Source organism: Bufo gargarizans, chromosome 3, assembly GCF_014858855.1.
Source record: "Bufo gargarizans isolate SCDJY-AF-19 chromosome 3, ASM1485885v1, whole genome shotgun sequence".
In the NCBI taxonomy this organism is placed as follows: Eukaryota; Metazoa; Chordata; class Amphibia; order Anura; family Bufonidae; genus Bufo; species Bufo gargarizans.
In genome coordinates, this window is record NC_058082.1 from 363274559 (window position 1) to 363300494 (window position 25936).

Consider the following 25936-nt stretch of genomic DNA (forward strand, 5'->3'; position numbering starts at 1 on the left):
CAGCACAGAAACCTGACATTTTAACAGGGGTGTGTAGACTTTTTATATCCACTGTAGATAACGCATGATCCACCATTCACAGTGGGTAATATCACAGCTTAGGGCTCTTTCACACTTGCGCTTTTCTTTTCCGGCATAGAGTTCTGTCGTCGGGGCTCTATGCCGGAAAAATCCTGATCAGGATTATCCCCATGCATTCTGAATGGAGAGAAATCCGTTCAGGATGCATCAGGATGTCTTCAGTTCAGGACCGGAACGTTTTTTGGCCGGAGAAAATACCGCAGCATGCTGCGCTTTTTGCTCCAGTCAAAAATCCTGAACACTTGCCGCATCGATTGATCCGGAATAATAGCCCATTGAAATGGATTATTCCGGATCCGTCCTAACATCTTCAGTTGTTACGACGCAACGACAGATCCAGAAGTTGCGTCTGCGCCAGGAAATAGGAAGGGCTTGGCTGGCGCGAAAAGAGACTGATCCGGAAATCCTGAAGCCAACATCATTTTTTTTCCGGATCCGTCGTACGAAAAAAAACGTTGATGTTGGCTTCAGGATTTCCGGATCAGTCTCTTACCAAAAAAGCCGGAAAGACGCATCCGGAAAGAAAAAATTATGCGTTCTTACGCGTTTTTCCGTATCCAGCGTGTAATTCCGGCAAATGGAGTACACGACGGATCTGGACAACGCAAGTGTGAAAGAGCCCTTAGTCTACTTTCACACTCACGTTTTGGTTTCCGTTTGTGAGATTCGTTCAGGGCTCTCACAAGCGGTCCAAAACGGATCAGTTTTGCCCTAATGCATTCTGATTGGAAAAGGATCCGCTCACAATGCATCAGTTTGCCTCCGATCCGCCTCCAATTTCGCTTTGGAGGCTGACACCTAAGCGCTGCTTGCAGAGTTTTTGTGTCCGTCTGATGAAACTGAGTCAAACGGATCCGTCCTGACACACAATGTAAGCCAATGGGGACGGATCCGTTTTCACTGACACAATAGAAAACGGATCCGTCCTCTATTGACTTTCAATGGTGCTTAAGACGGATCGGTATTAACTGAACGGATCCGTCCATGACTGATTCGCACAAAACAAGAGTGTGAAAGTAGCCTTATCTACTCCCTCTTGACCTCTGCACAGGTTACAGAGCATGCCTACAAAACTCTCTTATAGAAGTCCCCTCATGTTCAGTCTATTGTCCTTGTGGCTGCTGTAAACTATATCTGTAAATGCTGTTAGCAAAAGCTCAGGCAAGATGGCAGACCCCATAATTATGTTCAGGAAACAGAATAAAAAAACATTCCCTTTAGGCCTCTTTCACACGACAGTATGGCTTTTTCAGTGTTTTGCGGCCCATTTTTAACGGATACGTTGTTCCGTTTTCCGTTCCGTTTTTCCGTATGGCATATGCAGTATACAGTTATTACATAGAAAAAATTGGTCTGGGCATAAAATATAATTTCAATAGATGGTTCCGCAAAAACTGAACGGATACGGAAGACATACGGATGCATTTCCGTACGTGTTCCGTTTTTTTTGCGGACACATAGACTTGAATGGAGCCACGGACTGTGATTTGCAGGTAATAATAGGACATGTTCTATTTTTCAACGGAACGGAAAAACGGAAATACGGAAACAGAATGCATACGGAGTACATACCATTTTTTTTTTTGCGGCCCCTTTGAAATGAATGGTTCCGTATATGGACCGTATACAGACCGTAGACAGAACGCAAAAAATGGCCCGTAAACTGAAAGAGGCCTAATTTAAGTTTTTTCTATATAATTACTGTATACTGTATATGACATACGGAAAAACGGAACGGAAAAACAGAACAGAAACAAAAAACTGAAACAAAAAACTGAACAACGGATCCGTGAAAACGGACCACAAAACACTGAAAAAGCCATACGGTTGTGTGCAATAAGCCTTAGACTCCATTCACACGTCCGCAATTATCCTTACGGTCCGTTTTTTGCAGATCCGTGTTTCCGTAAAAACCTTCAGTTTATTACAAAAGTGCATCCACATCCGTTCCGTGTTTCTGCAGAAATAAAAAAGGAAGGAGGAATACATGCTGCTAGGGTACCATACCATAATACGGATGATATGCGGATGACATGCGGAAGACATTTGGTGTCTTTCCGCATGTCATCCGCTTTTTTGCGGACCCATTGAGTACAATGGGGCCGCGGACTGCAATTTGCAGCCAAGAGTAGGACATGCTTCATTTTTTTTGCAGAACCGCATTACGGAAGTGCTGATGCGGACAGCAATTACCCCCCCATTGAAATAAATGGATCCGCACCCATTCCGCAAAATTGCGGAACAGATGCGGAAGGATAATTGCGGACGTGTGAATGGAGCATAAGAGATGGGTCAGAGTAAAGCCTCATGCACACACACCCGTAGGCTGTCGGTGCCCATGCTGCAGGCCATCCATGTTACCACCGTCTGAAGATGTGGACCCATTCCCTTGAATAATTCCACGATCCAGGTACTATTTTTTTGCGGTGAGGAGGCATGGACAGAAAGCCTACAGAAGCGTTCCGTAGTGCTTCCGTTCTGTGCTTCCGCTCTTTACCACACCGTATCTGGTGGATTGTGAACCCCTTCAAGTGAATATACACATTACGGGCATGGACAAATTACGGTTCTGTGCATGGGGCCTAATTCTGAGGGATGGTAAGGTTAGGGCTTTATGGCTGGTTGCACTAAATGCCACTACCATGATCACTAACCTATAGAGGACAAGACACTAGCAATGTTTCTCCTTGTAGGTAAACCATGAGGTAGCATGGTAGTCACCATGAAGCCCTAGTCTTCATGCCAATGAAGGACATGCAGAAATAAATAATGGTATAAAATGGGAACAATATACAGATTAATGGTGTATATCAAAAACACGGCACCGAAGATATCTCACAATCTGCTAATCCACAAAAGAGGCCGCACATTTTAAGGGGAACTCCAGTGAAATGCAGGATGCATCAAACAGGTGATACTCAGTGACAGAAAAGTGACATCACACATATAGACCCACTCACATCACTCATGAGACTAAACCAATGGTTGCGACTAGAAGAGAGGCTCTTAGGAGAATCATTCGAGACATATCACCAGAAGCCGTCCTTCCTGACGGCATTCTCCACCTCCCCGCTCGCTAAGGCCTCATACACACGACCATATCTTAGTCCGCCTCCAACCCGCATATTTTTGCAGATCGGATGCGGACCTATTCACTTCTATAGGGCTGCGGACAGCACACCGTGACTGAAAATCCATTCCATTCTTCCGAATGGGGTTGTTTTGGCAGCAAGCAATGGAGCTGATTTTCAGTCACAGAAAATTTGTGCAACAAAATCTGCAGCGTGTGAAGACACCCTTGCTTGACCTCCTAATTCAGCATTAGGATAGGGCTACACTGCAACATGTGTCGCGTGACAATTTTGATAATGATAGTCTATGATGTCGCACTGCGATATGACATGCTGCAACTGTGGCACACCCAATGCTATATGCCAGGACGGCCACATTCACATCACCACTAGGTATTTCCGTTAGACCCCATGCATACGACCGTATACATTTTGCTGTCTGCAAATCATGGATCAGCAAAATACAGATGCAGTCCGTGTGCCGTTTGCATTTTATGTGCAGACCCATTGTTTTCAACGGGTCCGTGGTGCACATTTTGCGGACACGTTCCTACTTTTTACGGAACAGCCATAAGGATGCGGAAAGCACATGGAGGATCTGTTTGCTTTCTGCATGTGTATGTCTGTTCTGCAAAAAAAAAAAATTGAACAAAATGTGGACCGTGGAGCCATTGAAGTCAATGGGTCTGCAAAAAATGTGGACGCAACATGGACCGTATACGGTCGTCTGCATGAGGCCTTAGAGTAGCAGAACAAAGAAAATAACTGAAACCAAAAGAGCCAAACAGACCCCAACGACTACAATGAGGTCCGTCCAGTTTTTGTCTGGATAGCCACTTTTTTAGGGGATTAAAAGTCCTGCATGGAGAACTTTTTGCGGCCACTAAATCTGCAATTTAGCCACCAACGCAGGTGTGAACAAGCCCTAAGTTTGAGGACTAACAGGCGCAGGACGGGCACCCCACTAAATGTACACAATGCACATTTGGGGTCATGTTTTTCTCCTCAAAAAAAGTCACTAACGTTTTTTCAATGGATTAAACAGATTCCATGAATTGTGTGACCAGACTGGACAGCACAGAAAGGTCGGCTTTTGGTGGCGGACACTTCCCTGTGGTGGTGTGTGATCCTCCTGAAGATGGAGGCTGCTGTGATAGGCAAGGAGAGGTGAGGCGTTATATTAGGGGAGGGGGCTGGGAGGTATTTTATAGCCACTGGTATGCGGATATAACCCCCCTTCTTTAGTTCTCCCACAAGGTGTGACATAATGACACAAGAGGACACCGCAACCAAAACAAAGAACTGCAATCAACAGCGGTGTATGGAAAATGGTGACTGCGAGCCCCAGAAGTAGAAGACATCCTTCCATACACTGGTATGTGGGCATTGCACTCACCTCCTCCAGGGCACTCACTCCCTGCCTGCACTTCTGCACTCTGCCCAGGACGCTGGCTGAAGGTCCCTGAAGAAGTTCTGAAGACACCTCCTGGAAGAGCGACATTGGGGTGACGTCTGGCATGGTGGCCAGCTCCTTCATGGACCTGAGATGATGCTGCTGTGCTCTCACAGGACGTGAGCTCCAGGCTGTGCACTGACTTGCTGCATTCCTATGTCAATGCAGGGGATCCGATGCTAGCGACAAGTTGGCATCCTGAGCCTGTACTCAATACGCCCTGTAGATTTCACTTTCTCTTAGGAGAGAGACTTTTCCCTACAATCCGGATTATGTGTTGATAGGCTCCTTGGGTGGGGATTATCTATTGGGCTGTCTTCTGGAGTCACTTCACAGGAGTCGGGGTCTCTGGGCTCTCCCCTCCTCCTCCCCCTCTCCCCGGGCCTATCCCAGTCACATGACCAGTCGGTCTAGGAGCAGAGTCTGAGCATGTTTGCTTCTGCTGCACAGCTATGTGACCTGCAGTGTGTGCTCACCTGTGCAGGGAGCCGGCATGTTGTGTGTGAAACTGCCCCTGGGTTTATTCCACTTTTCACATTTATGAGGAAAAGCAAGGATTCCACTTATTTTTGTTTGACCAGCCAACACCCTGAAGCAACTGTGTACAGAAAGAACCTAGAAAAGGAGAAAAGACAAGGGGCACCTAGTGTAAACCTGTGTGAGGTAAAAGCCAGTGCCTAAATACCCTCACCTTTTGTAATTTTGCAGCATACTCCAAGCTATCCTCAACTGCCCTGCCCAACTAGTCCCCCTCTCCTGTTACCCCTCTGTCTCTTCTCCTTCCCAGTCCCTTCACTGGCGCCCCATTGGCCACAGAACCCAGTACAAAACTCTAACTATGACATGCAAGGTCATCAACTACTTTTCCTCTCCATATGGCCTCATGCACACGACCATGGCTTTTTTTTTGCGGTCCGCAAACCGCGGATCTGCAAAAAACAGAAGCCGCCAGTATGCTTTCCGCAATTTGCGTGACGGGCGGCCCATTGTAGACATGCCTATTCTTGTCCGCAAAACAGACAAGAATAGGACATGCTAAAAAAAAATTGCGGGGCCTCGGAATGGAGCAACGGATGCGGACAGCACACGGAGTGCTGTCCGCATCTTTTGCGGCCCCATTGAAGTGAAAAACTGCGACTTGGATGCGGACCCGAAAAACGGTCGTGTGCATGAGGCCTAAATCTGTGTCCTGATCTCCTGGTAACTTCCCACATGCAATCTCGGATCCTTACAATATCTCCTTCTCTACTCTCTTATCTGCTCTTCCCACGATCGCCTCCAAGATTTCTCCCGTGTATCTCCCATACTCTGGAAGTCTGTACCCCAACATATCAAATGCTCAACTACCATGGAAACCTTAAAATGAAATCTGAAAATCCATCTGTTCAGAAAAGTCTACACACATACAGTAACCCTGCTGCCACTAGAATACACTGCTCACAAAAAGTTAGGGATATTTGGTTTGTGGGTGAAATTCCAGGATGAACCTAAAATGCATTGTAACCTTTATAGGTGAATTTAACCACTTCAGCCCCGCTAGCTGAAACCCCCTTCATGACCAGAGCACTTTTTACACTTCGGCACTACACTACTTTCACCATTTATCACTCGGTCATGCAACTTACCACCCAAATGAATTTTACCTCCTTTTCTTCTCACTAATGGAGCTTTCATTTGGTGGTATTTTATTGCTGCTGACATTTTTACTTTTTTTGTTATTAATCAAAATGTAACGATTTTTTTGCAAAAAAAAGTCATTTTTCACTTTCAGCTGTAAAATTTTGCAAAAAAAACGACATCCATATATAATTTTTTTGCCAAATTTATTGTTCTACATGTCTTTGATAAAAAAAAAAATGTTTGGGCAAAAAAAAAAAATGGTTTGGGTAAAAGTTATAGCGTTTACAAACTGTGGTACAAAAATGTGAATTTCCGCTTTTTGAAACAGCTCTGACTTTCTGAGCACCTGTCATGTTTCCTGAGGTTCTACAATGCCCAAACAGTAGAAAAACCCCACAAATGACCCCATTTCGGAAAGTAGACACCCTAAGGTATTCGCTGATGGGCATAGTGAGTTCATAGAACTTTTTATTTTTTGTCACAAGTTAGCGGAAAATGATGATGATTTTTTTTTTTTTTTTCTTACAAAGTCTCATATTCCACTAACTTGCGACAAAAAATAAAAAATTCTAGGAACTCACCATGCCCCTCACAAAATACCTTGGGGTGTCTTCTTTCCAAAATGGGGTCACTTGTGGGGTAGTTATACTGCCCTGGCAATTTAGGGGCCCAAATGTGTGAGAAGAACTTTGCAATCAAAATGTGTAAAAAATGACCGGTGAAATCCGAAAGGTGCTCTTTGGAATATGTGCCCCTTTGCCCACCTTGGCAGCAAAAAAGTGTCACACATCTGGTATCGCCGTACTCAGGAGAAGTTGGGCAATGTGTTTTGGGGTGTCATTTTACATATACCCATGCTGGGTGAGAGAAATATCTTGGCAAACGACAACTTTTCCCATTTTTTTATACAAAGTTGGCATTTGACCAAGATATTTTTCTCACCCAGCATGGGTATATGTAAAATGACACCCCAAAACACATTCCCCAACTTCTCCTGAGTACGGCGATACCACGTGTGTCACACTTTTTTGCTGCCAAGGTGGGCAAAGGGGCACATATTCCAAAGTGCACCTTTCGGATTTTGCAGGCCATTTTTTACACATTTTGATTGCAAGGTACTTCTCACACATTTGGGCCCCTAAATTGCCAGGGCAGTATAACTACGCCACAAGTGACCCCATTTTGGAAAGAAGACACCCCAAGGTATTCCGTGAGGGGCACTGCGAGTTCCTAGAATTTTTTTTTTTTGTCACATGTGGTGGGGCGGGTGTGGGCGAACGCACGTGTGGGCGACCGATCAGGCCTGATCGGGCAAACACTGCGTTTTGGGTGGAGGGCGAACTAAAGTGACACTAGTACTATTATAGATCTGACCGTGATCAGTTTTGATCATTTCCAGATACTATAAAAGTACAAATGCTGATTAATCAGCGAATAACGGACTGCGGTGCGGTGCGGTGGGCTGGGCGCTAACTGATCGCTAACAACCTAACCAAGGGACCTAAACTATCCTAAAACCTAACGGTCAATACCAGTGGAAAAAAAAAGTGACAGTTTACACTGATCACTTTTTTCCTTTCACTAGTGATTGACAAAGGGGTGATCAAAGGGTTAATTGGGGTTCAGGGGGGTGATCTGGGGCTAAAGTGTAGTGTTTGGTGTACTCACTGTGAAGCCTGCTCCTCTGCTGGATCCAACCGACGAAAAGAACCAGCAGAGGAGCAGGCAGCCATATAACAGATCATATTTACAAATATGATCTGTTATCTGGCTCTGTGATTGTTTTTTTTGAAAATCATCAGCTTGCCAGCCGCGATCATTGGCTGGCAAGCTGATGACGAAATGGTCTTCTTCGAAATGCCGGCCCGAACTGCGCATGCGCGGGCAGCATAGCGCGTCATCTTGCGTCTCGCGAGATGACGCGTATATGCGTCGTTGTGCGCAGCGCTGCCGCCTCCGGACCGCACATCTGCGTTAGGCAGTCCGGAGGCGGTTAATGAGACCTTCAATAAACTTTTGGATGCACATGTCCAACTGTTCAATGTTTCAGTACTTTTTGTACAACTTGCTGTTTTCTAACAATGAGCTCAAAGCAAAATTCATAACAGGTGTTTAATACGTGAATCGCCCATTGAATTTCCTGGTTCAATTAGAATTGGTATTTAAACAGGCCTCCTCATCATGCTGTTCACATTTTGACATCATGAGACCAAGACGACACCTAACAATTGATCAACAGTACCTCGCCATTGCGAGGCTTGAAGCAGGATGTTCTCAGACAGAAGTGGCCACTGAGCTTAGAGTGTCACAGAGTGTCATCAGCAGTTGTATCAGAGATACAGAGAGACTGGAAGAGTCACAGAAAGGCATAGAAGTGGACGTCTTTTAGCCACATCCCATACTGATTACTGCTTCATTGTGAACAATGTCCTGCTGAACCAGATGATGAATGGACACAACTTCAGGCACATTTAAGGAAAGTGAGAGGTACCCAAGTGTCACGTAAGACCATTAGAAATGGTTTACAACAGCGTGGTCTGCATGCTGGACGGCACGGCAAAATAGCGGCAGGACGGATCCGACAGGGTGAACAGTCTGTCGGATCCGTCCTGCCTCTAGTGTGAAAGTAGCTTAATCCAGTCATTGTGCCTCTGCATGAACAACACAAGCCTAATTTCATCATCATGGTCGACAGTGCCCCAGCTCATCGAGGTCGCATCATTAGGGAATGGCTGCTGGAGACTGGGGTACCTCAAATGGAATGGCCTGCACTTTCTGCAGACCTGAATCCCATTGAAAACCTATGGGATCAGCTGAATCACAGTGTAGAGGCTCATAACTCTGTACCCCAGAACCTCAATGATCTGAGGGCCGCCCTTCAAGAAGATGCCGTGCCTCAGAAGACAATAAGTCGACTTGTGAACAGCAGGGCCGTCTTTAATATTGATTGGACCCTGGGCAAAACTTTACCTGGGCCCCCTGGATCCCGCCTTCCCACACATTAGCAGGCAATCACGCCCTCCACCACAACACACACACAAAAAATCCACACATCTGGTAGAGTACAGTGAATGACTGTAAATGCTTCCAGTTCTGAAGACTCCAGTGGCTCAGGATCAGTGCTCTGGGCTCAGGCTGGAAGTGGGCACCGCTCTGCAGGAAGGAGACCAGGGCTCGGCTCACCCTAGTGTTACAGTGCACCCCACAGTATGCAGTATAGCACCCTATAGTATACAGCACCACACAGTATGCAGTATAGCACCCCACAGTATATAACACCTCACAGTATACAGTAGAGCAGTATAGCACCTCACCGTATTTAGCACCCCAAACTAAACACGATACAGCGCCCCACACTATACAGTACAGCAGAATAGCACTCCACACTATACAACACCCACAGTATACAGTACAGCAGTATAGCACTCCACAATATATAGCACCCACAGTATACAGCCCCCCACACTATACAGGCCCCCCCACACAGTATACAGGCCCCTACACAGTATACAGGCCCCCACACAGTATACAGCCCCCCACAATATACAGGCCTCCCCACACTATACAGGCCCCCCCACAGTATACAGCCCCCCACACAGTATACAGGCCCCCCACAGTGTACAGGCCCACACAGTATAAAGGCACCCACAGTATACAGCACCCCACTATACAGTAGTTTACAGTATATTAGCATAACAACCCCTGACACCTTTTTCTGATGTAATCTTCACAAAAAAAAAAGCTCCACAGTTAAGGCAAACTTCTCCTGCAACACTCCTGGTAGGACCTGTGATGACCTCATAGCCATGTGACCAGTAATATTGCTACGTTACTGGTCACATGGTGATGATGTCATCTAAGGTCCTAGATCACAGCTCTAACACAGTACGATGCCTGGACTCAGTGCCGGCAGGCATGGCATGGCAGCACCCCCTGTGTAGCTGACAGCCTGTCACCCGGGGCAGTGGCTAGCAGGGCTCAAGAGGCAGCTGCCTTGGGTCCCCCAGGAACAAGTGGGTCCGGGGCAGCTGCCCCTTTTGACCCTTGGTAAAGAGGGCCCTGGTGAACAGCGTGAGATGTCGTTGTCAAGCTGTAGTTGATGCTCAAGGCCACATGACAAGTTATTGAGACACTGACATTTTTTTGTGGGGGTATACCCACCCTGTTCTTGGCTTTTGTTTCAATAAATTGTTTAAGATGAGGAAATCACCATTACATGCTTCTACTTAAATGCTGTACATTCATGACGTAATATCACTGTAGGGTAAACTTTAAACTTTTTACATAAATTTCACCCAAAAGCCAAATATCCCTAACTTTTTGTGAGCAGTGTATATCCCTGTATGACTAGCTTTACCCTTGTAGAGTGTAAGCCCTTGTCCTCTCTTGTTTTGTACCTGTTTATAACTCCTCTTGTTCATGCTTAACCCGTAGAGGGCCCGCACTGTACATGTACGCCACAGATGTCCGTGACTTAATGACGATCCACGGCAGGGGTCCGTCAGTCACTGATAGCCAGACCCCTGCTGCATGCGCCGGAATCGGCACGTTAACCCTTGATGTGCCGCGGTCAGCGCTGATCGCGGCACCTGCGATGTCCTTGCGGGTATCGGAGCTTCCATCGGGTCCCCGTGCTGCTGTGACGGGGACCCGATGGCAGGGAAGGTAGCCAAATGCCTTCCTTAGGCACCGTGGCTGCCTTCCGGGAGAGCCTGTGAGATCCAGCCCCCTGGATCTCACAGGCGAGCAGGCTATAAGCGTATTACAGTCTGTAATACACTTTCAGCCAATGCATCACAATACAGAAGAATTGTGATGCATTGTAAAGGGCATCAGACCCCCAAAAGTTGAAGTCCCAGAGTGGAACAAAAAAATAAAGTATAAAAAAAAAGTTACAATAAAGTAAAAAAAAAAGCTTCCTTTTCCCAAAATAAAGTAAATATATTTTTTTTACATATTAGGTATCACCGTCCGTATTGACTGGTTCTATAAAAATATCACATGGCCTAACCCCTTAAATGAACACCGTCAAAAAAATAAAATAAAAACTGCTAAAAATAAAAAAAATGTCACCTTACATCACTAAAAGGGCAACACCAAACGATCAAAAAGGCGTATGCCTCTCATAATAGTACCAAAATAACCGTCATCCCGCCAAAAAATGAGACCCTACCTAAGACAATCGTCCAAAAAATAAAAAAAAACTATGGCTCTCAGACTATGGAGGCACTAAAACATATTTTTGGGGGTTTAAAAAATGCTGTTGTTGTGTGAAACTTAAGTATATAAAAAAGTATACATATTAAGTATCGCCGCATCCGTAACAACCTGCTTTATAAAAATACCTCATGACCTAACCCCTCAGATGAACAACGTAAAAAAAAACGGTGTCATAAAAGCAATTTTTTGTCAACTTACATCACAAAAAGTGTAATAGCAAGCGATCAAAAAGTCATATGCACCCCGAAACTGTCATTTCATCCCGAAAAAATTGTACCCTACCTAAGACAATCACCTAAAAACTGAAAAAACTATGGCTCTCAGACTATGGAGACACAAAAAAAATAATTTTGTTTAAAAAATGATATCATCGTGTAAAACTTACATCAATAAAAAAAAAATTGACATATCGTGGCGTCTGTAAGAACCTGCTCTATAAAAATATCACATAACCCCTCCGGTGAACACCGTAAAAAAAAGGTTTAAAAAAAGCCATTTTTTCTCACATCACAAAAAGTGTAATAGTAAGTGATCAAAAAGTCATATACACCCTAAAATAGTACCAATCAAACTCATCCTGAAAAAAATGAGCCCCTACACAAGACAGTCGCCCAGAAAATAAAAAAAAACTACGGCTTTCAGAATGTGGATAACCTAAAAAATATTTTTTTTGTCATATTGTCATATTTGGTATTGTCACGTTCGTAGCAACCTGCTCTATAAAAATATCACATGATCTAACCTGTCAGATGAACGTTGTAAATAAAAAATAAAAACAGTGCCAAAACAGCTATTTTTTGTTACCTTGCCTCACAAAAAGTGTAATATAGAGCAACCAAAAATCATATGTACCCTAAAATAGTACCAACAAAACTGCCACCTTATCCCGTAGTTTCCAAAACGAGGGAGTTTCTACTCTAGGGGTGCATCAGGGGGGCTTCAAATGAGACATGGTGTCAAAAAACCAGTCCAGCAAAATCTGCCTTCCAAAAACCATATGGCATTCCTTTCCTTCTGCGCAATGCCGTGTGCCCGTACAGCAGTTTACGACCACTTATGGGGTGTTTCTGTAAACTACAGAATCAGGACCATAAATATTGAGTTTTGTTTGGCTGTAACTGGAAAAAATGGATTAAAGTGGAAAATCTGCCAAAAAAATGAAATTCTGAAATTTCATCTCTATTTTCCATTAATTCTTGTGGAGCACCTAAAGGGTTGGCAAAGTTAGTAAAATCAGTTTTGTATACCTCGAGGGGTTTCGTTTCTAAAATGGGGTCATTTTTGGGTGGTTTCTATTATGTAAGTCTCAAAAAGTGACTTCAGACATGAACTGGTCCTTAAAAGTGGGTTGTGGAAATTTTCTGAAAAATTTCAAGATTTGCTTGTAAACTTTTAAGCCTTCGAACGTCCCAAAAAAATAAAATGGCAATCACAAAATGATCCAAACATGAAGTAGACATATGGGGAATGTAAAGTAATAACTATTTTTGGAGGTATTACTATCTATTATAAAAGTAGAGAAATTTAAAAAACAATTTCAGAATGGCCTGGATAAGTAAAAGCGTTATCACTACATAAAGTGACACATTTCAGATTAGCAAAATGGCACGTTAATAAATAATAATAATGGGCACATCCACTGCCGCTCCTCCAGTGTGACAGAGCCTCCGACGCAGATGTGATTGGAGCCAAAACCGGATTTATAGACTGTATATATCCAAACAGTAATGTCAGTCCACTCCAGTGTTATAACATGTATTATCTGTTACAAAGGCATTATTTAAACAACTACAAGGACCTCTAGCTCAAAGTTGGACTGTGGTTCCTTGAGCCTACGACAGGAAATGATTCTCAAGGGTCAAGGTTCAACTCCTATATCATCAATAAAATCAAATAGGTTTTAAGTCACAGAAATAGTGGCAAGTGATTGACTCAGAAGGAAGCCAATTGTTTTTTTTTCCTGGGCCCGCTATGGCAGAGCCTTGGCTCACCGAAGGATGTTCTGGTAGGCCAGTCTGACCCCGTCTTAGCCTCATCCAGTGGCGCTCAATATACCTGTAATTTTTCACAGTTTTTCATACTCTTGTATAAATGATACTCTGATGATGATGATTGCCTTAAACCTATTAAATTCATTATAAATGCTTCTCCCCTTTAAAGTGTTTTTTCACCCCTGGGGACCTTTTCTCTAGAACCCCTAGTGTGGACATACCCACAGTGGGAATCATATTTACCTGATCCCTCCTGCTGGGTTCATCAATCCCCCGGGGCACTCCAAGTCTCTGGTCTCCTGTCAACATCCAGTGGGTCACATGGCTGCTGCAGCCAATGACTGGCCGCATCAGTCACCCATGCGTTGTCACTGGGTCACACAATGTTGACGAGGGAAGACACAATATTTTAAAGAACTCTCCTTGTTTTGCAGGATGCTTCTCCTTGTTAAATTGCTCATATAGTAGTCGCTTTCTGATTTAGCGGTCCTTAGCAGCTGTGTTGTATTCTACAGCTCTAGGTCCCTGGCAGAACATCATAATCTATACCTCAGATGCAGCAGAACATCATAATATACATCTCAGACACAGCAGAATATCAAAGCACACACCTCAGACACAGCAGAACATAACACACACACACCTTAGATGCAGCAAAACATAACACACACCTCAGATGCAGCAGAACATCATAATAGGCACCAGGGCCGGCGTCAGAACCCAGCAAACCCGAGCAAGTGCCGCGGCCCACTGTAAGTTAGGGGGCCCACTCGCTTCCCCGGCGCGGCTCTTTTAAAATTTTGACATACTGACTTGTGCAGCGCTGCTGCCCCCTCACGGTCTCTCCAGGCTGAGCTTCTGTGCGGCGCGTGAGTACAGTTGGGCACGCCGCACTACAGCGCACAGACTCTCAGCTTCCCAGCCAGGACTCGTCTCAGAGGGCACAGGGGGCGGAGCTGATCAGCAGGCGCAGCTGCAGCCTGCAGAAGAAGATTCAGGACATCATAGCCGATAGCCGAGCGGAGCCCAAGAGGAAACCTGGAGGCTGGAGCAGCAGCTGGAGTTGTTCTTTTAGAATTCAGGTCAGATGAACTACAGTCTACAAAGTAATGTGGGGCTATATGTGTAAAACCCAAAAATAAAAGAGCAAGCCAAGCCAATAATTTTCCTCTTATGAATTTTTGCCAATAAAGTGTATTATTGATTATTATTTTCTTATAGGAGTTTATGTTTTAGGCCTCATGCATACGGCCATTGTGTGCCCATGGCCACACAGCCCATGTGCACTCTACATCACAGATGCGGACCCATTCACTTGAATGGGTCCACAATCACAGATATGCGTAACGAAAGCATGGATCGGAACCCCACAGAAGCACTATGGAGTGCTTCCTTGGTGTTTCTGGCCGTGCCTTTGCACCACAATTTTTTTTTTAATATCTTCTATTTTTTGCGGGTGGGACGGATCACGTACCCATTGAAGTTGAATAGGTCCCAATCCGTCCCGGCCGCCGCACGGATATTGCCCGTGCATTGGGGACCACAAATTGCGGTTTCCAATGCACAGAACGGATGCATAACGGCAGTGTCCATGAGGCCTAAGGCATTGCTTAGACTCCATCCCACAGTCTAGCCAGTGCCTAATGGGTTACAGTTTAGACCACCTTCTGGTACATGTTGATAATTCCCTTTTAAACCCCAGTCCATGTCCCCTTAGTACTGGGAATCAGTGGGAGTCATATTAGATGGTAACAAAAGGTTGGAGCATAACTAAAGGTGGAATTCCCTTTTAATGTCCCCTAAAGGTGGCCACACATTAGATAGAAGTTGGTTGACGATTGAACAGGTGTCTGTCCATATGTGTGTCTGTCCATATGTATGTCTGTGTGTGTGTGTGTCTGTCCTTGTGTGCGTGTGTCTGTCCCTGTGTGTGTGCGTGTGTCTGTCCCTGTGTGCGTGTGTCTGTCCCTGTGTGCGTGTGTCTGTCCCTGTGTGCGTGTGTCTGTCCCTGTGTGTGTGCGTGTGTCTGTCCCTGTGTGTGTGCGTGTGTCTGTCCCTGTGTGTGTGCGTGTCCGTCCCTGTGTGTGTGCGTGTGTCCGTCCCTGTGTGTGTGCGTGTGTCCGTCCCTGTGTGTGTGCGTGTGTCCGTCCCTGTGTGTGTGCGTATGTCCGTCCCTGTGTGTGTGCGTGTCCGTCCCTGTGTGTGTGCGTGTGTCCGTCCCTGTGTGTGTGCGTGTGTCCGTCCCTGTGTGTGTGCGTGTGTCCGTCCCTGTGTGTGTGCGTGTGTCCGTCCCTGTGTGTGTGCGTGTGTCCGTCCCTGTGTGTGTGCGTGTGTCCGTCCCTGTGTGTGTGCGTGTGTCCGTCCCTGTGTGTGTGCGTGTGTCCGTCCCTGTGTGTGTGCGTATGTCCGTCCCTGTGTGTGTGCGTGTGTCCGTCCCTGTGTGTGTGTGTGTATCAGTTCCTGTGTGTATTTGACTGTCCCAATCTGTGTCCTTGTGTATATGTGTCTCTCCCTGTGTGTCTGTGTCTCTCCCTCTGTGTGCGTGTCTCTCCCTCTGTGTGCGTGTCACCATCACCATGCCCACAGTGTTCCTTTCTCTTGACGCAGCTGCATCAGGACGTTCTGTACGGGGCAAGAAGAAAAGGAGGAGGCAGCGCCGCCAGCATGGAGTCCGTGGCAGAGACATAGGGAGGCACACTAAGGACCTAGGTAACACTACCACATAATCTACACTAGTGTTATCTGTTTTACATAGGACTGCAGGTAACACTACCACATTATTAGCACCAGTGTTATCTGTGGTTTTAAATAGGACTGCAGGTAACACTACTACATTTTCTGTACTCAGATAGCCATGACTGTGTTATCTGTGCTGTTACATAGGACTGCAGAGTTATCACTGTGTAAGGGGGCCCACTGAGACTTTATCGCCCAAGGGCCCACATGAACCTGGAGCCGGCCCTGAGGAAGCCGCACAATATACTTTGATGCTGAAATGGATGGATTTTGGATTGTGGATTTTGAAATGGATAGGTAATCATTATCTGATCGGTGGGTGTCGGACACCTGGGACCCCCCGCCAATCAGCTGCTGCAGCTTTCTCTCTGCTTATCAAACACAGTACCATACATGTGATATTGGCTATGCTTGGTATCGCAGCTCAGCTAGGGCTGCAGCTGTCGATTATTTTAGTAATCAAGTATTCTATCGATTAATCCAATGAGTAATAAGAAAAGACTAATAAAAGAAAGTTTTCCTTTATAAAAACTCATCAGCCCCCGTGCCATCAGTCCTCAGCGCCACCAATCCCCCATGCCATCAGCTCCCCCCAGTGCCATAAGGTTCCCCCATGCCATCAGTTACCCCCAGTGCCATCAGCCCCCCATGCCATCAGCGTTCTCTGCCATCAGTCCTCTTTGCCATCAGCTCCCCCTAGTGCCATCAGTCCTCTGTGCCATCAACTCCCCCCGTGCCATCAGTCTTCTGTGCCATCAGCTCCCCCCGTGCTATCAGTCCTCTGTGCCATCAGCTCCCCCCTTTCTATCAGTCTTCTGTTCTATCAACGCCCTCCAGTGCCATTAGTCCTCTGTGCCATCAGCTCCTCCAGTGCCATCAGTCCTCTGTGCCATCAGCTCCCCCCATTGCCATCAGTCATCCAGTCATCTGTGCCATCAGCTCTCCCAGTGCCATCAGCTCCCCCATGCCAGTCATCTGTGCCATCAACTCCCCCATGCCATCAGTCCTCTGTGCCAGCAGCTCCCCCCATGCCATCAGTTTTCTGTACCATCAGCCCCCCATGCCATCAGTCATCTGTGTCATCACCTCCATGCCATCAGTCCTCTGTGCCATCACCCCCATGCCATCAGAACTCTGTGCCATCACCTTATGTCATCAGTACTCTGTGACATCACCCCATGCCATCAGTACTTTGTGACATCACCCCCATGCCATCAGTGCACCCTGCCATCACCCCCCCATGCCATCAGTCCTCCGTGCCCTCAGCTCCCCCAGTGTCACCATCTCCACTCCTAGCCTTCAGTCCCCAGCGCCAGTGAAATACTTACCTCTCCTGTAGAGGCGCTGCCGCCATTCCACAGCTCTGCTAGCCTCCACTTCGTTGCGTGCCTCCTGACGTCACACAGAGTCAGGTCATAGTGCATGCTTATCTGCATGTGTCAGGATCTAGTGAAGCACGGTGCAAGCTGGCGGAGGACCGCGGAGCATGAGTAATAGCAAGCACTTCACTCACACTCTGTGGTCACATTACACAAACAAATCCCCGAATTACACGATTTACTTGAGTAATCCTTGCAATCCTAAACTCAGCCTCATGGCAGCACAACTCCCATTAATTAACCATTACCCTGGGCTAGTTTTCACCCTCCTGCCCAGGTCATTTTTTGCAAATCTGTGGTAATAACTTTGGAACAATTTTATTTATCCAAGCCATTCTGAGATTGTTTTCCTGTGACACATTGTAGTTCATGACAGTGGTAAACTATAAATAAATAAAAACATAAAAATCCTACAATTCCTGAAATTTTAATTTTTTTTGCAATTTTCTAAATTTTTATTTCTCTGCTTTTAAGGTAAAATAGTTATTACTTTACATTTTCCATATGTCTACTTTATATGTTGGCATCATTTTGTAAATATAATTTTATTAGAAAATTTCAAAAACCCACTTTTAAAAGACCTGCTCATTTCTGATGTCACTGGGACTTACATAGGAGAAACCACCCATAAATGACAGCATTTTAGAAACTACACCCCTCAAGTTATTCAAAACTGATTTTACTAACTTTGTTAACCCTTTCTAAATTTCACCTTTTTTGCAGATTTTACTCTTTAATCCATTATTTCCTGTAACACAGCAAGAGTTAACAACCAAACTAAACTCAATATCTATTACCTTGATTGCAAAGTTTACAGAAACACCCCACATGTAGTGATAAACTGCTGTAACAGCACACGGCAGGATGCAGAAGGAAAGGAGCGCTAGATGGTTTTTGTAGGGCAGAATTTCCTGGACTAGTTTTTAGACACCAAGTCCCATTTGAAGCCCCCTTGATTCACCTTACAGTAGAAACTACCAAAAATTACCCTCTTTTGGAAACCATGGGATAGGGTAACAGTTTTATTGGTACTAAACATATGATGTTTAAACACTCAATATTACGCTTTTTGTGACACAAGGTAACCAAAAAATGGCTGTTCTGTTTTTATTTTTAGTTTTTTAGGGTGGGATCACACTAGCGTTAGGGATTCCGTTATGGCTTTCTGTTATAACGGAAAATAACGGAATCCATAAGACGGAAGGACGGATTCGTTCTTCTGCCCATAGACTTGTATTATGACGGAATGCAAAATGGAAGCCTTCAAAAGGCATTCCGTTTGCTCAACATCCTAATAGAAGTCTATGTTTTCCATCTTGCATAACGGGACCCAGACGGATCCGTTATGCTTTCCTATAGACTTCTATTAGGACAGTGTCAAGGAACCATGAACCAGACGTACAACAAGAGATAAGTGGAAAATAAGAAGGCTTTATTGAAAATCAAGCCGTAAGCAAAAGTCCAAACGGATGGCTAAACCGAAGCAGGGTCTTGCGTAGACAGAGGTCAGGAACCAGAAGGGTAGTCAGACGAAGCCAGGATCAGGAACCAACGGGGTAGTCAGACGAAGCCAGGATCAGGAACCAACGGGGTAGTCAGACGAGGCCAGGATCAGGAACCAGAAGCAGCAGCAGTCTTAGAAGCATGTGAACACAGGAGGACCAAGCAAGGAACTGAAGCCACAGACCTCCTATATATATGAGCTAGGCATCCAGCTCCTCCCAGTGGGAAGGAGAAGCCGCAGGGTGGGAGGCTACAGAAACCCAGAAACCAAGATGGCCGCCAGCACATGTCAAACGAAGGAGAACAGTGAGAAGGTAAGACCATGACAGTACCTCCCCCTCAAGGGCCCCTCCTCCGCGGAGTAAGGAACGGTTTCTGAGGGAAGCGTGCGTGGAAGGCTCGGAGCAAAGCAGGAGCATGGACATCTGAGGAGGGAACCCAGGAACGCTCCTCTGGACCATAACCACGCCAATGGACCAAAAACTGCAACCGACCGCGGACCAGGCGCGAGTCCAGGATATTGCTCACCTCATATTCCTCACGATTGCCCACTTGGACCGGACGGGGCCGAGGAACCGAGGAAGTGAAACGATTACACACCAATGGCTTCAACAGGGAGACATGAAACACGTTGGAGATCCGCATGCCAGGAGGAAGCGCAAGGGCATTGGCTACAGGGTTTACCCTGCGAAGCACTCGGAAGGGACCAACAAAGCGAGGCGCCAGCTTGGGAGTGGGCACTCGAAGGTTGAGGTTGCGGGTGGACAACCATACACGGTCTCCGACCTGGTAGGAAGGAGCGGGCGCTCGTCTGCGATCAGCCTGGAGTCTCTGGCGCTGCGCAGAGACCTCAAGGGACCTCTGGATCTGTACCCAAGAAGCACGTAGGACGGAAAGGTGATCCTCCACAGCCGGAATATCCTGGGGAGAGAATGCCTCCGGTAACACGGCAGGTTGGAACCCATAATTGGCCATGAAGGGAGACGTCCCAGAGGAAGAGTTCACTGCCGTGTTCCTGGCAAACTCAGCCCAAGGCAGGAGGTCAACCCAATTGTCTTGGTGATCGGAGACATAGCAACGAAGGAATTGCTCCAAGGCCTGATTGGATCGTTCTGCGGCCCCATTGGACTGGGGGTGGTAGGCCGAGGAGAAAGAGAGATGAATCCCCAACTGGGAGCAAAAGGCGCGCCAGAACCTGGACACAAACTGACTCCCCCGATCCGACACAATCTCCTTGGGCAAACCGTGCAACCGGAAGACCTCCCTGGCGAAAATCGTGGCCAACTCTTGTGCAGAGGGTAACTTCTTGAGAGGAACACAGTGGCACATTTTGGAAAACCGATCCACAATCATGAGAATGACCGTATGGCCTCGGGATGCAGGGAGGTCCACAATGAAATCCATCCCCAGGTGTGACCATGGGCGCTCCCCGGTGGCTATGGGTTGCAACAGGCCCAACGGAAGGTGCCGAGGGGACTTACTCTGGGCACAAACGGAGCATGCCGCTACATATGCGGCGATGTCGGAACGTAGAGAAGGCCACCAGAACAGACGTGAAACAGCCCAGGACAGCTGATTCTTTCCAGGATGCCCCGCGGCCTTGGAGTTATGGTAGGTTCGCAACAACCGAGTGCGCAACTCCTCAGGCACAAAACATCTGCCGTTGGGTCTCCCAGAGGGAGCACCAGATTGAGCCGCCAAAATCTGCTCACCCAGGGGAGAGGTCAGGCTGGTGCGAATGGCGGCCAGGATCTGATTCGGAGGTATGACCGAAGTCGGAATCGACTCCTCCCCGGACAGCTCGGAGTACTGCCGTGATAAGGCATCCGCTCTGATGTTCTTGGAACCGGGTAGGTAGGAGACCACGTAATTAAAACGTGACAAGAACAGAGCCCATCTGGCCTGACGTGGTGTCAATCTCTTGGCCTCAGAAAGGTAGGTCAGATTCTTGTGGTCCGTCAGGATGAGAACCGGAACCACCGAACCCTCGAGCAAGTGCCTCCATTCTTTAAGGGCCTGCACGATGGCCAATAACTCCCTGTCACCAATCTGATAGTTGCACTCCGCGGAAGACAGTTTCCGGGAGTAAAACCCACAAGGAAGCAGAGGACCCTCTGGTGTTCTACGCTGAGACAGGAGGGCGCCTACTCCCGTCTCAGACGCGTCCACCTCGAGGACAAAAGGCAACCCAGGGTTGGGATGCGACAGAATCGGAGCCGACACAAAGGCGGACTTTAGAGCCTCAAACGCTCGGATGGCCTCGAGCGGCCAGACCTGGAAATTACTGCCCTTCCTGGTCAGATCCGTGAGCGGCTTGGCTAGCATAGAAAAGTCCCTGATGAACTTCCGATAATAATTGGCGAAGCCCAAAAAGCGCTGCAGGGCACGGAGACCTCTGGGCTGGGGCCACTGTAAGACAGCCGAAACCTTCTCAGGATCCATGGAGAACCCCTCAGCGGAAATGATGTAACCTAAGAAGGTTACCTGGGATCGGTGAAATTCGCATTTCTCAAGCTTACCGAACAGCCTGTTCTCTCGTAACCGTTGCAACACTCTTCTGACATCCATAATGTGGGCCTCCATGGATTCAGAATATACCAAGATGTCATCCAAATAGACCACCACACACTGCTGCAACAGGTCACGGAAAACATCGTTGATGAATTCCTGGAAGACTGCGGGCGCATTGCACAACCCAAAGGGCATAACCAAGGATTCATAATGACCGGTCCTGGTGTTAAACGCGGTCTTCCACTCATCGCCCGCCTTGATCCTTACCAGGTTATATGCCGCCCTCAGGTCGAGTTTGGTAAAGACCGTGGCCCCTTTGAGGCGATCGAACAGCTCGGAAATCAAGGGTATCGGGTAAGCGTTCTTGATCGTGATGCGATTGAGACCCCTGTAATCGATGCAAGGCCTCAACTCACCGCCCTTCTTTTTCACAAAGAAAAATCCAGCCCCTGCCGGGGACGAGGATTTGCGAATGTGTCCGCGTGAAAGCGCCTCCCTCACGTACTCCTCCATGGCCTCATTCTCCGCTACCGACAGTGGATAGACTTTGCCACGAGGAGGAACGGCACCAGATTGTAACTCTATGGCACAATCGTATGGGCGGTGCGGAGGTAGGGCAACCGCGCGCACCTTATCGAATACATCCCGGTACTCTTCGTATTCAGGAGGCAACAGAGAGTCCGAGGAAGTACACAGCAACTTGACAGGCCCATGGATGCAACTAGCCCCACACTGCGGTGACCACGAGAGGATCTCGGCCGATCTCCAATCGAAAGTCGGATTATGCTTCTGGAGCCAGGGGTACCCCAAGACCACCGAGTAGTGTGGAGACGAAATCACCTGGAGACAGACCGACTCTCTGTGAACGGCACCAATGGCTATCCCCACTGGAAGGGTCTCATGAGTCACGTGTGGCGGCAGAAGGGGTCTGCCGTCTATCGCCTCAAGAGCCAGTGGGGAACCTCGAGGCTGCAGAGGAATGGAATTGGCGGCAGCGAACACACTATCAATGAACAAACCACCAGCACCAGAGTCCACCAACGCCTGGGTCGTCACCGAGCCCCCGACCCAGGAGAGGACAACAGTGATCAGTGGTTTGTCAACACGGGAAACCGGGGACGAGGAGACTCCACCCAAGATCTGCCCCCGACAGGATCTCAGGTGCGAGCGTTTCCCGGACGGTTCGGACATGCCAACCGAAAATGCCCACCGAGACCACAGTACATGCATCGGCCCTCGCGTCTCCGGAGTACCCTCTCCCCCTCGGACAGGCGAGCAAACCCCAGCTGCATGGGTTCACCCCCAGACAAGTCATCCCCAGGAGGCGTGGGAGGAGAGGGAGGCACGGGTGGGACAGCAAACGTAGGCGCCAATCTGTTAGAAGACCTCCGCAGGCTCTCCTTAAAGGAAGGTCTCTCCCTGAGTCTGGTGTGAATCAAAATCAGGAAAGAAATAAGAGACTCGAGCTCCACTGGTAGGTCCTTAGCTGCAACCTCATCCTTCAAGGCATCCGAGAGACCATGAGAGAAAGCAGCGACCAGAGCCTCATTATTCCAGCCCACCTCTGCTGCCAGGGTACGAAACTCAGTGGCGTATTCAGCTACGGATCGTGAACCCTGTCTGATGGACATAAGGAGCTTCGCAGCAGAGGCAGCACGAGCCGGCACATCGAATACCTTCCGAAGAGAAGCAACAAAACCGGAAAACTCGGCAACCACCGGATTGTTGTTCTCCCATAAAGGGCTGGCCCAGGCCAAGGCCTTGTCCGAGAGCAGCGAGATCAAGAAGCCCACCTTTGATCTCTCAGTAGGAAAGGCATGTGGCAGCAACTCGAAATAAATGCCCACCTGGTTAAGGAAACCTCGGCACTGAGTTGGCTCTCCCCCAAAGCGATGTGGAAGGGGGGCAGAACCGGTCATACCCCGAGACACCGCAGGCGCAGCAACAGGTGTCGGGGTAGACTCTGGCGCAACAACCGGAGCGGCAGTAGGAGCGGGCCCAGGAGCGACAACCGACCCATCGGCAACGGAAGCGAAATGAGCCGTGCGTTCAAGCAGGGTTTGCAACGCCACAGCGAACCGACCCAACAGGTGATCCTGCTGATCAAGTCTGGCAACCAGCATAGGTAGCGAGGATGGCCCTGTACCGTCAGAATTCATGGCTTGGTCCTAATGTCAAGGAACCATGAACCAGACGTACAACAAGAGATAAGTGGAAAATAAGAAGGCTTTATTGAAAATCAAGCCGTAAGCAAAAGTCCAAACGGATGGCTAAACCGAAGCAGGGTCTTGCGTAGACAGAGATCAGGAACCAGAAGGGTAGTCAGACGAAGCCAGGATCAGGAACCAACGGGGTAGTCAGACGAGGCCAGGATCAGGAACCAGAAGCAGCAGCAGTCTTAGAAGCATGTGAACACAGGAGGACCAAGCAAGGAACTGAAGCCACAGACCTCCTATATATATGAGCTAGGCATCCAGCTCCTCCCAGTGGGAAGGAGAAGCCGCAGGGTGGGAGGCTACAGAAACCCAGAAACCAAGATGGCCGCCAGCACATGTCAAACGAAGGAGAACAGTGAGAAGGTAAGACCATGACAGACAGAAAGCAAATGGAATGCCTTTTAAAGGCTTCCGTTTTGCATTCAGTCTGGGCATTCCATTATTTCCCGTTAAAACCATGTTATAACGGAAAGCCATAACGGAATCCCAAACGCTAGTGTCAACCCACCCTTACAATGTTCACCTTACAAGTTAGATCATGTGATATTTTTATAGTGCAAGTTTTTACCGACGTGGCGATACCTAATGTCTATTTTTAAATTTTATTTAGGTTTTATACAATAAAAGCATTTTTGAAAAAAATCATGGTTTTGTGTCTCTATTTTTCTGAAAGCCATATTTTTTATTTTTTTGGGGTGATTGTCTCATGCAGGGCCTCATTTCTTTGGGGGTGAGGTGACAGTTTGATTGGTACTATTTTGGTAATTATTGGACTTTTTGATCGCTTGGTGTTACGCTTTTTTTTATGTAAGGTGACAAAAAAAAATTACACAGTTTTTATTTAATTTTTTTTCCGGTATTCACCTTAGGGGGTAGATTATGTGATATTTTTATAGAGCAGGTTGTTACAGACCTAATATATCTATTTTTTGTTTTACACAATAAAAGCATTTTTGAAAGTAAATCATGTTTTTGTGTCTCCATTTTCTGAAACACAGTTGTTGTAGGAATGCTAAAATAAAAATAACAAACCAACTTTATTCTGTTACTTGACTTAAAATTGGGGGAAACTACACTTAACATATACTATAAACACACAATACCATACTTAGGCCGCTCCCAGTTGAGTATATAGGAGCTAATGTGCCTGTGTATACACATATGTACTTGGCTAGATCAGTAAACAGTACCGTGATAGCGCCTAAGTATGGTATTATGTGTTTATAGTATATCATAAAGAGGACCTTTCAGGGGTCCGAACATTGTAAGATAACTGGAAAAAGAAATATATAATGTTATCCGGTGTGAAAGTAATGGACCTCAGCAGCAGTACCCTTAAGGGAGTAGGTTCAATCTCCTAAGTGGCTAAAAACAAAAGGTGTGGGAACCGCGCTCTAAAAGACAGTTAATGTCAGTTCTTGAACCCTGCAGACATAGAGAACTGAAGTCTGATCCAGCTAACAGAGGCGTTATTCGCAGAGACGTAATGTTCATACAAAAAAGTTTGTAGTCCACCTCCTACTGGTCCACAGATCTCGTGATGAGTCACCAACCAAGGAATCCAAACACCGGACCCGAATACCTTCAAGAAGGAATAGAACAGATGGTGCAATACCCTCGGTATCTTTAAAGGTAAGAGGTTTATTGTACTTACAATTATCAAGTTACAAGCATGCACATAGAAATGCCCGACCCGGGTTTCGCTATTCGCTTCTTCAGGGGCTGCGGTGCAAACGCCGCTGCAAACCACGAGTAAAAGATCACTTCTACCCCGGAACTGAAACGGACTTCTGTTATCAGATAACCTATCACTTGCAAATATCTGATGTCAAAACATATATAAAATGTGCATTATAAATAAACACATGAAATCACATAAAATATACCCTAATCCATAAATACAATATAAATACATATATGCAAAGTAAAAATTATATATATAAAATTATCATTATAAAATTTAAAACGGTAATGGTATCATACAAGTCAAGCCATACAGACTGCTTTTATATCCCACTCAATGTTTAATCCTTGTGGATGTAGAGTGTCCATCTCAAATATCCATTGCGCCTCTTTTTTGTTAATTTGCGTGGCGGGATTACCTCCTCGCCAATAGCGTTTCACTGATTCTATGCCGCAAAATTTCAAACCACTA

General features: G+C 46.8%; 1 protein-coding gene across 2 annotated transcripts in view; it reads right to left on the reverse strand.

Annotated features, from left to right (window-relative positions):
• LOC122931518 (arf-GAP with SH3 domain, ANK repeat and PH domain-containing protein 3-like) overlaps nucleotides 1–5171 on the reverse strand; it is an 80466-nt gene extending 75295 nt beyond the window's left edge. For both annotated transcript variants that reach the window (XM_044285585.1, XM_044285586.1), the window contains exon 1: nucleotides 4549–5171. In XM_044285585.1, the coding sequence (XP_044141520.1) occupies nucleotides 4549–4689 (141 nt within the window). In that variant the 5' untranslated portion in view covers nucleotides 4690–5171. The remainder of the gene's footprint in view (nucleotides 1–4548) is intronic.
• Nucleotides 5172–25936: the final 20765 nt, after the last annotated feature.